Source organism: Hemitrygon akajei, chromosome 11, assembly GCF_048418815.1.
Source record: "Hemitrygon akajei chromosome 11, sHemAka1.3, whole genome shotgun sequence".
Lineage (NCBI taxonomy): Eukaryota > Metazoa > Chordata > Chondrichthyes > Myliobatiformes > Dasyatidae > Hemitrygon > Hemitrygon akajei.
In genome coordinates this window covers 99,923,608-99,939,558 of record NC_133134.1, presented here as the reverse complement: position 1 = coordinate 99,939,558, position 15,951 = coordinate 99,923,608, and the positions used below count along the sequence as shown (strand labels likewise).

The 15,951-nt window shown below is 44.2% G+C and overlaps 1 protein-coding gene across 1 annotated transcript; it reads left to right on the top strand.

The window, feature by feature from the left end:
• Positions 1-6,037: 6,037 nt before the first annotated feature.
• Positions 6,038-15,639, top strand: LOC140736367 (uncharacterized). The gene is made up of 7 exons (XM_073062355.1): positions 6,038-6,154; positions 11,507-11,582; positions 12,542-12,871; positions 12,949-13,269; positions 14,087-14,176; positions 14,858-14,907; positions 15,104-15,639. Exons 1-7 carry the CDS (start codon positions 6,038-6,040, stop codon positions 15,164-15,166), a joined length of 1,047 nt encoding a protein of 348 aa, XP_072918456.1. The 3' UTR covers positions 15,167-15,639.
• The last annotated feature ends 312 nt before the right edge of the window (positions 15,640-15,951 follow it).

Below are 15,951 nucleotides of genomic sequence, written 5' to 3'. Positions count from 1 at the left end.
TGGATGATAACGTGGTGAACTGTATCAGCAAAATTGCTGATAACACCAAGGTTGCGTCTGTAGTAGACAGAATAAAAAGCTATCGTGGCTTGCAGGGGAATTTGGACCAGCTGGCAACATCGGATGAAAACATGACAGATGGAAGTTAATGTATATAGTTCCGAGGTGTTGCATTTCGGTAGGACTACCCAGCGTAGGTGTTACACAGTAAACAGCAGGGCCTAGGAAGTGAGGTAGAACAGAGGGATCTCGGAATACAAGCCCATATTTCATGAAAAGCGGTGTCACATGTAGAGAGGATCGTAAATGAAGATTTTGGAACTTCCGCCTTCATAAATGAAATGACTTTGTGCAGAGGATGAAATATTATTTTGAAGTTATAGAAAATTGGTGAGACCTAATTTGGAATATTCTGTGCAGTTTCGGTCATCTACTTACTGGATAAAAATGTAAGTAAATTTGAAAGAGTACAGCGAAAATTTACAAGAATATTACTATGTGATGTGCGGGGATGGTGTGTTGTTCCTTGCTGCTACTTATGCGCGGGAGGGAGGGGAGCTGAGGGGAGGGGGACTTTGGGGTTCTAACATTTAGCTGTCGTTCATTCTTTGGGGCACTGCTCTGTTTTTCGTGGATGTTTACCAGAAAAGCATTTCAGGATGTATTTTGTATACATTTTTCTGACATTAAATTGGACCACTTGAGCTATGGAACATTTGGAACACCTGAGCTATAAGCAGAGACTGAATAGGTTAGGACCTTTTTTTTTCTTGGGAAGAAGAAGATTGAAAAGATATTTGACAGAGCTATGCACCATTATAAAGGTTATATATTGGATAAATGCTAGGACGCTGTTTCCACTGATGTGAGACTACAGCCTGAGTTCATGGGTTAAGTATCAAATGTCAGAAGTTCAAGGGAAACATGAAAAGAAACGTATTTATTCAGAGGGTTGTGAGGGTGTGCAAGTCCTGTATGCCATCTCGATCTCAATAAAGAGCAGTATTATGGAGAAGTGCATGGAGGGTAGGAGTATAGAACGGTATAGTCCCTGTGTAGTTCGATGAGGATAAGCAGATTAAATGGTTCGGCATGTACTAGACGGGCTTGGGGCCGGTTTCTGTACTGTAATTTTCTATGACTGTGGCTCTAAGACTCTAAATGCAAAGATGCAATGCCGAGGCTTTATAAGGCACTGGTAAGGCCTAATCTGTAGTATTGGAGCATACATCTAAGAAAGCAAATGCTGACTTTGGAAAGGGTGCTAATGAAATCCAAGACAGTGATTCCGGTAATGAAAATTTTATCATATGCCATGAGCGTCGATAACCACTGCGTCGTGGAACTTTGCTTTTCACGAGCACTTGTATTGACTCACTGTTGCCTCAGCAAGAATCGGTAAGCATTTGTGATTCTGTTTAATCTTGAAGTCAAGTCAAATCAAGTCAAGTCGCTTTTTATTTTAATTTTGACCATAAACTGCTGGTACAGTACACAGTAAAACGAAACAACGCCCCTCAAGGACCATGGTGCTACATGAAACAACAGAAAACTGCACCAGATTTATGACTTCCACAAGGCTACATAAAGTGCAGGAAACAGTGCAGGACAGTACATTAATTAATTAATTAATTAATTAATTGTTTGATTAACACGACAACAGGCACAGTAGAGGATAAATTTCAATGTAATAATAAATGATGCAGATATCAATCTAGACGTTGGGAATTGAGGAGTCTGATGGCCTGGGAAAGAAACTGTTACACTGCCTGGTCTTGAGAGCCCGAATGCTTCGGTACCTTCTTCCACATGGCAGGAGGGAGAAGAGTTTGTATGAGGGGAACGTGTGGTGCTTCACAATGCTGCTAGCTTTGAGGGAAGAGAGACCCCAATGATCATCGCGGCTGACCTCACTATCCGCTGCAGAGTCTTGCGATCCGAGACGGTGCAGTTCCTGAAACAGGCAGTGATGCAGCTGCTCAGGATGCCGTCGATACAACCTCTGCAAAATGTGGTGAGGATGGGAGGTGGAAGATGAACTTTTCCCAGCCATCACAGAAAGTAGAGATGCTGTTGGGCTTTCATGGCTATGGAACTGGTTTTGAGGAACCATATGAGAGCCTTCGCCAGGTGAACACCAAAAAATCCGTCAAGTTAATTCTGACTCTCACGCATTTTCCGCTTTCTATGATTATTTAATACAGGCTCCCATTTAACACTTGTCGAGGCATCCTTGTGTTGAGAATGAATGGTCTTGCTGTGTCTCTGAGTAATGCTCCGATACTGTTTTGAGATACTTATCTCTAATCCATTGTTTTGCGTCTCTACAGCTGAGTCTGCCGTTCCTCTACACCTGGGTTCAGTCGTTACCAGCGCTCACGTTGACATTCTATAGGAGTGGTTCATGGCTCTGGGCATCTGCTCGCTAGCATTTATGAGTAAGTAGGATGATCTCGGTGAAAGCTATGGAATGTTGGACGGACGAAACAGAATTGGTATTTTCGCTGGTCAGGATGTCTAGGACAGATACCACAGCCTCAGAATAGAGGAATGTCCATTTAGAACTGAGATGACGTGTCCTTTATTTTTCTTGCGGGTGCTGAATCTTGGGAATTCGTTCCAGCAGGTGGCTGCGGAGTCCATGTCATTAGGTGCATTTAAGACGGAAGTTTTGGCCTGTTCCTGCCTAACTGGACTCCATTTTGTCACCCATTGTTCAGTCCCTCCTCATCTACATCTGGGATACATCCCATGCCCGCTACCTCTTCAATAACTTCCAGTTCCCCGGTCCCGACCGCTTCATTTTCACTATGGATGTCCAATGCTTATACACTTCCAGTCCCCATCAAGAAGGCCTCAAAGCTCTCCGCTACTTTCTTCAGAATATACCTCAACAGTTTCCCATCACCACCACACTCCTCCGGTTGGCGAAACTGGTACTCACACTTAATAACTTCTCTTTTGGCTCTTCCCACTTTCTTCAGACTAAGGGCGTAGTTATAGGCACTCGCATGGACCCCAGCTATGCCTGCCTCTTCGTTGGTTATATGGAACAGTCGATGCTCCAAATCTATACTGGTACTGCTCCCCAATGTTTCCTTCGCTACTTTGACAAATACATTGGTGCTGTTTACTGCACCCATGCTGAGCTTGTCAATTTCATCGACTCTGCCTCTAACTTCCACCCCGCCCCCAAATGCACATGGTCCATCTCAGACACATCTCTCCACTTTCACGATCTCTCTGTCGCGCAGCGGCCACTTCGTAATGAATATCTGTAATCTTTAATCTGTTATCTGTCAAGTAGGATGTTGTGTACAATCCTGATTTGATGGAGACGGACGGGTGAAGCACGGAGGAACATCTGGTTAAACTTCTGAAATGCCTGTTTCGCTGCCGCTGCTACTGTGCGATCGAAAAATCTCTGGGAGGAAGGCCCCAAATCCTCGGCTTTGCCTGTTGCTTGACGGCCGGGGCCGGGGTCGAAGCGCTCGGCAGAGATGGTGCTCGGTGCTCGGTGTCGGAGGGCTGGTCGGAGGCTCGAAGTTTTCGGACTGACTCAGAGTTAGCTGTCGGGTACTTCAAGGGGCTGTATCGGCAAGGTTGCGGCGCTGGACGATCATGGCAGGAAGAGTGTGTCTTCCTTCTACCGTCTGCGTAAGGTGATGGGCTGTCGGGACTTTGAGACTTTTTACCGTGCCATGGTCTGCTCTTTATCAGATTACGGTATAGCTTTACACTGTTGGTACTATATGTTATAATTATGTGGTTTTTGTCAATTGGACTTTTATCAATTATGGTATTGTCTGCACTGTTATAACTAAATGTTAATTATAACGATGTGGTTTTGTGAAGGTTTTTGGTTTGTTGGGTGGTAGTGCTGGTTTCTTTCTTGGTGTGTCTGGGTAGTCTTGTTTTGTCTGATGGGTTTGGAGTTCCTTTCCGGGGAAAGTGCTAAAATGGTAGCACGATATTAATACGCAGCAGCCTCTCCGGACTCTGGATTGGGGATTACTAAATATTATGTGGTTGTTCTTGTGTGGTCTGCTTTGTCGTGTGCTTCTTTTTTTTGTGATATCAACCTGGAGAACGTTGTCTCATTTTTTTAAATGCATTTCATTTGTGGTTTCTAAATGACAATAAACTGAATCTGAATCTGGAGACAAGCTGTCCACTGACATCTTCCATAAATCCATTGACTCTCATAACTACCTTGACTATACCTCTTCCCACCCTGCCGCACGCAAAAATGCTATTCCATATTCCTAGTTCCTCCGTCTCCGCTGCATCTGCTCCCAGGATGAGGCTTTCCGATCCAGGACATCTCAAAAGTGCTCTTTCTTTAAGGGTCGTGGTTTCTCTTCTGCCGTCATCAATGATGTCGTCACCCGCACTTCGGCCCTCACCCCATCCTCCCGTCACCACAACAGGGACCGAGTTCCCCTTGTCCTCACCTACCACTCCACCAGCCTACGGATCGAGCACGTTATCCTCCGAAGCGCTCACCACCTTCAACAGGACCCCACCACTAAACACGTATTTCCCTCTCCGCTTTCCGCAGGGATCGTTCCCTCCGCGACTCACTGGTCCACACTTCCCTCCCCACAGATCTCCCACCTGGCACTTATCCCTGCAAGCATAAGTGTTACACCTGTCCCTACACCTTCTCTCTTACCACCATTCAGGGCCTTAAACAGTCCTTCCAGGAGAGGCAACGTTTCACCTGAGAGTCTGTTGGGGGTATCTATTGCATCCTGTGCTCGCAGTGCGGTATCCTCTACATCGGTGAGACCCGACGCCGATTGGGGGACCGCTTCGTTGAGCACCTCCACTCCGTCCGCCACAACAGACAGGATCTCCCAGTGGCCACCCACTTCAATCCTGCTTCACATTCCCATTCTGATATGTCCATACATGGCCTCCTCTACGGCCTTGATGAGGCCAAACTGAGGTTGGAGGAGCAACCCCTCATATGCCGTCTGGGTAGTCTCCAGCCCCTTGGTACGAACATCGAATTCTCCAACTTCCAGTAATTCCACCCCTCCCTTCCCCCATCCCAGGTTCGCTCTGCCTCCTCCAGCTGCCTATCACCTCCCTCATGGTTACGCCTCCTTCTACGACCCATAGTGCTTTCCCCTTACATTCCTTCTTCACCTTTCCTGCCTATCCCCTCCCTGCTTCCCTCCCCCACCCCTTGATCTTCACCCTTACTGGTTTTTCACCTGGCATCTACCAGCCTTCTCCTTCCGACCCTCGCTAACGTTCTTCTTAAGGCACCTGTCCCCTCCCTCTTCAATCCTGACAAAGGTTCCCAGCCCAAAACGTTGACTGCTCGTTTCCACAGATGCTGCCGGACCTGCTGAGTTCCTCCAGTGTGTGTTACGTGTTGCATTGACCACAGCATCTGCAGTGTACTTTGTGTTTAAGCGGAAGGTGATGAGTCAGTGCATAAAATGCGATTGGGAGACTGCAGGCGAATGGGATTGAGAAGGAAACAAAATAGACATGAAGAAATGGTGGAGGGGACCCAAAGTTTCAAAGTGTGCATGCAGTATACAGCTCTCAGATTCGGCTCCAGATAGCCACAAAACAGAGTCGTTCGCAGAAAAACGCAAACCCAGCCATCGCACAAAATAGAACTGAATCACAATCTCCAACACACAAACTCCTGCCCCGGCACAAAAAGCAATAAATAAATCGATCTCCAAAATTCTCCCTCCCCCGCACGAAAAAAAATTACAACTAGAGAGAACGGGGAAAACATGGAATATAGAATCGATAAGACTGGAAAAAGTCCATTGTTCAATTCATAAACTTCTTCAGACATCATGGAAAGAGAGAGACATCACACCGGGCGCAATGAGCCACCACACAGCGGTACGCCACGCAGTCGTCTCTTACTGCAGTAGAGGGAACCCATCAGTGATCCAAAGCTAGACAGTCGATGCTGAAGCCTCGCTAGCCTTTCGCATTTGCATCGATGTTTCAATCTTCTTTAGCGTTTTGATCTGCAATATTATAGGCTTTAAATGGCGAAATGTGGTCGATCATCGTCTCACGCATGCGTCGAAATTTCTTTTCGGCGTTCGAGTTTGCTTCCCGGAATCTTCTCGGAGACAGCAAAGCGGTGGATCATTCAGTCGATTTTGAAACTGTAACTCACAGGCTCTAATGGTTCCAAAAACAAATTTCAGTTGAAATCCAGACGTACAATAAATAAAATAAGCAGTTTATTGGACTATCTGGACGATGACGAGCAAGGGAGAGCTGGACACAGGCGCCATCTTCGACTCGATATGCTGAATGGCCTAACTCTGATCTTATGTGTTGTGGTCTTGTGGTCTCTTTCTCCAGTTCACGTTTCTGTTCCTCTTTCCCACTTTCCCTCAAACCCACTTTTCCCACACCCTCAATTGTCTATCTCGCTCTCCCTCCCCTTTCAGTCCTTTTCACTCTCCATTTCCCTCCACAGCTCTCGTTCTCCCTTTATCACTCTCTCTATCTCTGTCTTTCCCTGTCTGTCTGTCTCTTTGCGTGTGTCTCTCTGTTGTCGCTCCCTCTGACTGTCTCTTTCTGTCTCTCTCTATCTCTGTCTATTTCTCTGGTTCTCTTGTTTCCATGCCCTGTTTGGATTTTACTGCAGTTTATCTACTGTATGACCGTAATTTTTTCCTGCTCGCTGCCAAACCCCATTTCCTCCCTCTGTTTCATAGGCTGCGCTAACATCTTCCGTATCTCCTTAATGGCAAACCATTAGGTTCACAATGCTCTCCAGTCATACTTCCTCCCTGTCGCCGTCTTCAATTCCCTGGTTTGCACATCACTCTTCTCTTTTCTAGGTCGGCCCAGTTACCGTGGCTATGCTGTTAAATTGGCAAAATAGTTTATTATTGGCACACACCGAGCATTTTATTATGTTTTACATGTCGTCCATCTAGATCCCGTCTTCGTAATAAGATCAATCCAAGATCACCACTGCACTAATTTCACTCACTCCCCTAGTTAAACTGAACTGGCTTGGGCCCCCTGAAAGAGCAGGCACAGGGTAATAAGGTAATTAAGAAGGCATATGGCATGTTCGCCCTTATTAGTGGAAGCGCTGAGTTCAAAATTCAAGAAGTTATGTTGCAGCTTTTTTTGTATTTATTTTTATTGAAGTTCATCATCAAACAGACATTTCCATAAGATATATTTAAGATGCTGTACATATATATCGTATAGTCATATTTGCCACAAACCTGCACTTAATATTTATCTGAGGTATACACCCATAGAAAAGTGAGGAAAGAAAGAATAAGCAAAAGGAGAAAACTATGTACAAGTAGGGAGTGGTCTTTTTGTTACAAAATATTAATTGATTTGAGAGAATAATATCAGGCCTATGAAGTATATGTTACAGATTTTTAAACTCTAGTTAGGCTGCTTCTGCGGAATTCAATACAGATCTGGTTGCTCCATTATACGAAGCATATGGAGGCTTTGATGAGGGCAGAAGAGATTTACCAGAATGCTTCCTGAATTAGAGGGCATGTGTAATTACCAGGAGCCATGTAACCGCACACACACACACACACACACACACACACACACACACACACACACACACTCGCGCGCGCGCACGTGCGCATGAACAAACACAAAGAGCGAGAGAGAGAGAGAGAGAGAGCCGGAATTCGCTACCGAAAGCAGGTCTCTGGAGAGAAACCTCAAAGCTTCTCAGTGACAAAGTTTCTTGGCGATCAACCACCCCTTTTAGCTGATTCCCTTGCCGTACACCGTGTTCGGAGCCTCAGAGCCGCCTCGGAAATCACCCTCTACCTTTGCAATGCGATAGAAAAGAGAAAGAGAAATTTCGTCAGCCATAGAGTGGAGAGCCCAGGTCTTTACATATATTTAAAGCTACGTGCCCTAGCAGCATCCTTGTAAATATCCTCTGCACTCAGCTGATTTCAATATCATATTTCATATAGGAAGGCACCTAAAACTGAACACAATACTGCAGGTGTGACTTCATTGGCGTCGTGTTCAATTGCAAAACTGCCTCCCAAACTTACGACTTAATACACTGTTTTACACTCAGTGGTCACTCTATTAGATATTTCTGTACGCCTTCTCGTTGGTGCAAACATCTAATCGGTCAATCATGTGAATGCAACTCAATGCATAAAAGTAGGTAGACATGGTCAGGCTCAGTGCTGTTCAGACCACTATCACAATGGGGAAGAAATGTGACCGTAGTGTCTTGGACCCCGAAATGGGGACATTGGCTATCTCAGAAATTGCCGATCCTTTGAGATTTTCGTGCGCAACAGTTTACAGGGAATGGGAAGAAAAATAAATAAAAACATTGAGTAGGTAGCAATCCGGGGCACAAACGCCTCGTTAATGAGAGAAATCAGAGGAGAATGGCCAGAATGGTTCAAGATGACAGGAAGGCGACAATAACTCCAATACACATGCATTACAACCATGACGTGCAGTGGAGCGTCTTCCAAAGCACAAGAAGTCAAACGTTGAAGTGGATAGGCCACAACAACAGAAGACCACGAACATAAAATTCGTGACCACTTTAATACGTACATATAATAAAGTAACGGCTGCGTTTATGAAAGGCAGCTTACCAAGAGTAACGTGAAATGAATTGTATACGTGGTGAGGTGCAGTCGGAGAAATTTAGTGAGCGATGTAATTATCAACTTGTATGGAGCAAAAGAACGAATTGCTAATAATGTTTCCATCCGAAGGCTTCCCTCATTTAGCTGATGTACACCAGTCCTCTAACTATCCACAAAAGGAAAAAGTTTCACTAAAGATCAGGATTGGTACATGCATTTGTAGGAAGCGTTCTTGTTCTGGCATGCACAATATTGTAGACTTTGGAAACGGTACTACAATAAGAGTTTTATTCAGGCGGTTCAAGAAATCTGAGTGCATAAAGAATAACAATAAAAGGAACGCCAAAGAGGAACCCATGAACGACACAAACATAGTGCTGGAGGAATTCAGCCAAATAAAAAAGTATCTGTGGAGTGGAATAAACAGTCAATATTTCGAACAGAAACCTTCCATCAGGACATCTCCGTAGATGCAGCCTGACTTGATGAGTTCCACGAACATCGTGTGCATTGTTCCGGAGTTCCAGCATCTGCTAAATCTCATGCGTTTTTGATAAGAATGATACAGTTCGCTGACTAAAAAAAAACCTGGAGTAGTGGGAGCGGTCATTAGGCTAAACCCTAATAAAACCTACGTGGAAGTCAGGAATGATTTAAGACTCTGACACTGGGAAGAAAGCGGAACTCCCTCAAGACAGTCAACAGTAGAAACGGATTTAATACTAAAATAGGTGGTGACACGATTGGGAAAGAAACATAAGTAGATGACATTGGGTGAGAGGGATAGAGATGAAAGCGAGTTACTGCAGAGCAGAAGCACCAGAAGAAATTCTACGTGGACAGTGCCACGGCCGGTTGCGACGGAGGAGGCTTGGGTATGGGGCTAGCATCCGTAACCCGTAAAACCCCATAGCTACAGAAATGCCAGCACAAGTTCCGAAGACCACATTCCTTCGAGAGCAAGGATCTTCGAAAATGGGATACACCTCGGGACAATTTGAAAATTAGGGCAAGGGCCAGTCAGCTGTCAGCGACCTATGACGCATAAAGTTTAGTGGGTTAAGAAAAAAAAAAACTAGAAGAATCGCCAGGGGGAGAAAGGGAACCGAATTAATCTTCTGCGCTGTAGAAGTTTTACAAGAGCCCTTATTAGAGGCATCTAACTTTCAGCGTACCACAAATAATACTTAAAGACCTTGAAACTTAGGCAGATTCTTTGGAGTGGAATGTACAATTAACATTTCGGGCCGAGGATCTTCATCAGGGCTAATGACTTTAAGATGAAGGACGAAAAATGAAAAAGATTTAATGTTCAGCTCACAGTGCGTTATGGAGCGACAGGGCCATGTGGTGCCAAAGTCAATTCGATTCTAGAGAGATATTTTATCTTCAGTAACAGGGAAACGAATTCGTCCCCGATACAAAGAGAACAAGGTCTGGTGTCATCAGAGATTGCCAGTAAACTGCTGCCGTGAAATTCGGAGACAGGCATAATACATCTATTTCACTTTCGACGCTTCAGAAACTAGTGGGAGGTGCGGGGGTGGGGTTGGGAAGGTTGCAACAGTTAATGCCTGCGATGCAAAACATGACCGAACTAAAGGCTCTGTGCAGATTTCCTGTTTTCATAGTTTGGACGCTGCTGTTGAAAGGTCAGCTCTTTAGACTTCATGTTAAATGGCACACTAGAAGACAGTGCAACCCACACGAGCATGCTGTGGAAATTAACCTCAAATACATTGCCCTATTTTGCGTCCTGTTTACTCAGGCATCTTAATGTAAGCGACACACTAACCTAAATAAATAGATAAATAGATAGATAGATAGGCAGACAGACAGATAGATAATGAGCTGTGGAGGAACATACTCCCGGATTTCTGAACATCTCCAACAGGATCTGCGTTGATAATTTAATGGCACGCTAAAGAATTCCGCATAATCGATAGACTACAAGACACAGGATCACAATTAGGCTATACAGCTCATTGAGTTTCTTCTGTCGGTCCATCGTGTCTGATTTATTTCTCTATGAACCCAATTTTCCTGCATTTTCTCCAAAACCTTTGATGTCCTTACTAATCAAGAATCTATCGACCTTCGCTTTATGTATACCCATTGCCTTGAGCTACACAGCCATCTATGGCAAGGAATTCCGTTGATTCACCACCCTCTGGCCAAATATATTCCTCTTATTCTCTATTCTAAAGGGAGCTCCCTCTGTTCTAAAGTTGTGCCCTCTGGACTTAGATCCTCCTAAAATTGTTAGCATCATCTCCACCTCCTCTCTATCTCAGCCTTTCAATATTTAATACATTATAATGAGATAATCGGCAACCCCTTCCCCCTACACACACATCATTCTTCCAAATTCCTGCGAGTACACGCCCAGCGTCATCAAGTGCGTTAACACCTTCATTCTTATGATCATTCTGGTGAATCTTCTCTGGACTGGCTCCAATGACAGCTCATTCTTTCTTTGATATGGGGCCCAAAGCTGCACGCAATAAGCCAAGTGCTGACTAACCAATGTCTTACAAAGACTCAGCTTTGCAGCACACTATGGAAATAACCATTTATAATAAACGCAATTCGTTGTATAAATACAGTGACTGCAAACGCAGATGAGATGCTGGGAAGCCCGGACCGGGTAACATAGTGTGACAACCATCCATTTTTACCTTAGCAGAAGTCAGGAATCCGATAGAATGCTCTTTGCTGGCCACCATAGGTTCAGTTCCGACAAGGCGAACTCAGTATTAATGATTGAAGTACTTCAAGTGTACCAGGGATGGAAATGTATTGCTGCAGGTTCCTCCTCAAGTCATGATTTACCCTGGCTGTGTATCTGTCTCTATTCAATAACTTTGATTCTAAAACCTTTCTTTGCGTAGAGCACGAAATACCTTTACAAGAGAGGGCTGCAGAAAGTAGAGTTTCTGCTTACTGCCAGCTTCTGCGGGGATTGGGGCAAGAGGACATTAATGCTGCTCTTGCTAGCGATATACTGCTCTGCATCCCGGAAACCATGCTGAAACCATGCCCTACTTTGAAGCCTTTCTGAACATGCTTGAGTTGGTTGACCATGTGACGCGCAGACTCGGAAACTAGGTCCCGCCCCGTAACCTCGGCACCGAGCATGATCCACGGCAGCTGAGAATTTGCACAGAGCAGCAGCTGATTTCACTCCAACTCCTGGGAGTTGATTACTGCGCCGGCCGTCCTAGTCCAGATGTTAATGGAAGCTTTATCCCTATTCATTACCGTTCAGATGTTTCGTGCTTGTGGTGAGTGAGTCGACGTTGGGAATTTCCATACACGATCGGCCCGAATTTATGAGTGAAATGCGTCCTGGCAAGTTTTGCATCCCCGTGGGAATATTGTTCAGTTAGAAAAGCAAGGCAATGCTTGGGACTAAGTTACCCAAAAGACGCTCGCAAGTGGGGAATTAGAATTCAGCGTCAAATACATCTGGACTATAAAGCTAGATCCTCATTAATGCTGATTCTGAAACTACCTAAATGATGTCAAAATAAGTTTCTCGTTACTCCTCGTTCATCTTCTTTTGGTGAAAGATATCTGGCGCACTGATCTTCTCTATCCGTACGTAACTCCTGATCCAGAATAGAATGCGTGGTGAGCCCTGTCTGAAATGTTAATCAAACCGCTTAGTTAAAGTCAACTGTGGATAGAGAGACAGACTAATTTTGCCTTCTACACACCCTGTCAATGAATAAAGTCTAAGTCTTGCGAATTTGGCTAGGTCATTTGGATTTGCCTTCTGGTCTTCCCTTAAAGTTCTTGAGACATCTTAGCCAATAAATACAACCGAAAATGGCAGCGTATATTTAACCTGCAGGCAATGTGTTCAATTTATTCTTCCTTCTATTCCGTAGCAGATAATTTTAACTAACTGATTATAATTCCAGTTGCAGAATCCAAGCCTTTTTCTTCGAGTCCGGCTGCAAAGTCTGCACATGTCGGTCAGACGGTTGAACTATCCTGTGAACACGTGCACCGATTGGAGGTCGTGAGCAGTATCCTCTGGTACAAACAGCGTGCGGACGAACCCCCGGTAGCGATCAAAGCCACGGACTGCCAAAAGACCGGTTGCAGGATGACTTACAAAAAAGGCTCCGGCGATCGCACATCAGTGTTGGAAATCCGGGAGGTCCGTGTGGAGGATTCGGGCTCCTACTACTGTGCTGAAAGGAGTAGCTATTCGCTGCTTGCAAAAGGACCCACACTTCTAGTTGGAGGTAAGAGAGCTTGACAGTTGTATTATACACAGCCATGCACTTCGGGTGAAGCTAACGATGTTCCATTCTCTGTCCAGATAGCTCCACCAACCGGACTAACATGCTGCTATTTGTCCCGCCGTCTGAAAGCAACGGGTCGGTTCCCCTGGTGTGTCTGGTCGGCGGGCTTTCTTCCACCCAGATTAACATTTACTGGAACATATCTGGACAAATCATGGAAGGATTGAGCGATAACGGCACGCTTGATTCTGACCGGAGCTACAGTGTTAGAAGTCAGGTGCTGGTCCCAGTGGAAACCTGGAGGAGCGGAGGATTCTGTACCTGCATCGCACAACTCGGGGGCATGGGAAAGACGAGGACCAAAAGTGTGTCCCATCACACAGCTGAACCAGATCAAGGTGAGGCGACGTTTAGTACATAAAATATTCATTCCCATCTGTGGCGGAATGGCGGAGCAGACCTAATGGACCGAACGCCTAATTCTGCTCCTGTGACTTTATGGTCATATATCTTCTGGAATAACTGGCTAGTTCACTAAAGTCGCAACAAGTATTAATTTGTATTTATTCATTTTTAACGATCTGCTTATCTCCAGCAAACCCATCATTGTCTTCCCAATCCGAATAGTCTTTGAGCAGCTGGAAGTGAACCTCCTTCTTAATTATCTGATGCCCGTAATGTTGTCATCGTGCTTTTGGGAGCGGTTTCCAGAAACTAGACACAGACAAAATGAAAGAAACGCTTTGTGTTTTCGAATTGGGATTTGAACCGCAAGATGACTGGAAGGGACAAGGTGGCAAAGCGAGGAACGACCTGAGGGGCCGCATGGCGTCATGTGCTCTTGCATTCTTTGAGTCGTTCTTTGGTTGACGTTGCCACGGGTTTCTGATTGTACAATATTGCTTAAGAACTAATAGTTACATTCATTGGCCATATATCTTTACATACATTCAAATTTTGCTGTGGCGTGCTGTCTAGGGCACGTCATGCAAAAGAAGTCAAAAACATTCACAATTGCAAGAATAAAGAATTACATATAAATAGTTACGTGATCATCTACTGATAGCCTTCGATTTTAAAACATCGCAAGCACGACGTTTAATTTTATTTGTCTTTCTGCTTAGTGTTATTTTATTAAATCATCCACCAAATCAAAGCCCCGACAAAAGGTCTTGGAAACAAAGATTTCACCAAGCAACAATCATTTTTCTCTAGGTTGGTGTCTTCCAACAGTGATCCTCCTTGGTATCCTTGTCTTCCCTGTTATCCTCATTGCTGTTTGGACTTTTAAAGAGCGGAGATCAGGTGAGAATTCTTTTCCCAGACATATCCTTATAACATATCCATGCAACATCCGGTTAAATCTTTTCTGCGGGCTTTGCACGTTCTTTTTAAACTGGGGCAACCAAAAATGAATTCACTACTCCACTTGCGTTCTAGCAAAATGTTTATATCGATGTAATATCATTTGCATACTCTTATACTCAAAACCCCTACCAATAAAGGCAAACATGCCATTTGTTGATTTTTGTCTTTTGTTATAGCTAACACAAAATAATGAATTGTGGCGTTTCCCAAAGCCAGGATCAGTTGCACTCGCCACGTAAAGGTTTCAAGACTTGCTCATGGATTTATGAAAATATCATACCCCACCTAAGCCCATTGTAGGCTTAAAGACCTTGAGGATCCTGAAATTATTATGTTTTCATTGATGTATAGTATTTCATGACGGGGTGGTTTGTATATCTGTGAACTATTCTTATGCTGGGGTCATTGTCATATTGGGGAATGCACAGGAATGTTATGACGCATCCGAGAGCCAGGAGTATATGTGAAATATTTAGAAACTCTTCTCAAAGATTGATTGCTGGTATACTGGGGATTACTATCCTATTTTGGTTTGGTGTGATACAAGACATTTCTGCAACTAATTATAAATTAGACAGACGAAATAATAGTTCCAATGTCGACCCTTTCAATACACAGGGAACCATCGTCAATCGGCGACGCGTCAAGGACACAGCAGTGCAGCTCAGGTACGTACGCTTATTGGGTTTTGTACAAAAGAATGATGGGTGTTAAATGAGTGCACAGGGAATTATGAAATGGAAGCCTGGAGTTATTTAAATAGGTGTCTGGCAGAAGAAGGTCGGAACAATGCTGTCTCTGTTGAACAATGGTAGAGCATGCTGTGCGACATATTTAATTGTCAATGTTTTGTATACATTCCAGTCCGAAGCGCCGATCCTTTACGCCTCCCTCGAGTTCGCAGCATCATCCCCTGCCCGCAGATGAGAATCTGGTTGGTTTCTACGTCGGTGGATTATGAATAAATGGACCTAACCCGGGATCACACTGAAACCTTCTCAACGAATCATCCCTTGACTCTCCGGGATTTACAAGATTTTTTACGGGTTCATTCTTTATGTGAATAAAATGCTGGACTAACATTGAAGTCACGGTTCAGGCATATTCTGAACCCTAGTGAAGAAAAGAAGCTTTTTGCATAGTTTGTGTCAGTCTTATCATAAATCTTCCCTCAGAGATATCATTTAGCATTTTTCCTTTCTATAAGTTGAATGAACTGAGACGGTATGGCCACATAAAACGATTGGGTAGATATTCAAAGACCATTCTTCAAGCAGCGGTGTAGGGGAAATGAAGAAAGAGGAAGATAGAGGATGAAATGGACAGATAACATTGCAGAGTGTACCGGAGAGAGTTTTGCCACAACACAGGTATTTGTGAAACAACCGTGAAAGATGGTGGCAACTGGTGCAGTGCTTATCTGTACATCGCCGTAATGATACAGGCGGGTTAAGGCATCCGTAACAGTCATGTAACGGTAAATTGAATATATTGTAATATAATGAAAACAGTATTGTATTGATCAGTTGTCATTGCCCGGGTTATTCCGCTCAGGGTTACAACTTGGGCTGAGGCTTAATCAATTACATGTACATTGGCTTTATAGGATTATCTTCATACTTATTGTGTTTCTTTGTGTTTTTATTGTGTTCTTTCTGTTTTCAATGTTTTTTTTTTATTCTGCGTCGGATCCAGAGTAATATTTTCTTCTA

Bases quoted from the DNA above. Each gene is read 5' to 3' on its own strand.
- LOC140736367 (XM_073062355.1), top strand. From the start codon at position 6,038: ATGTGGTCGATCATCGTCTCACGCATGCGTCGAAATTTCTTTTCGGCG. The intron at 11,583-12,541 runs GCAAGAGGACAT...TTATAATTCCAG, and splicing joins CAGCTTCTGCGGGGATTGGG to TTGCAGAATCCAAGCCTTTT. The intron at 14,177-14,857 runs GTGAGAATTCTT...TTCAATACACAG, and splicing joins TTTTAAAGAGCGGAGATCAG to GGAACCATCGTCAATCGGCG.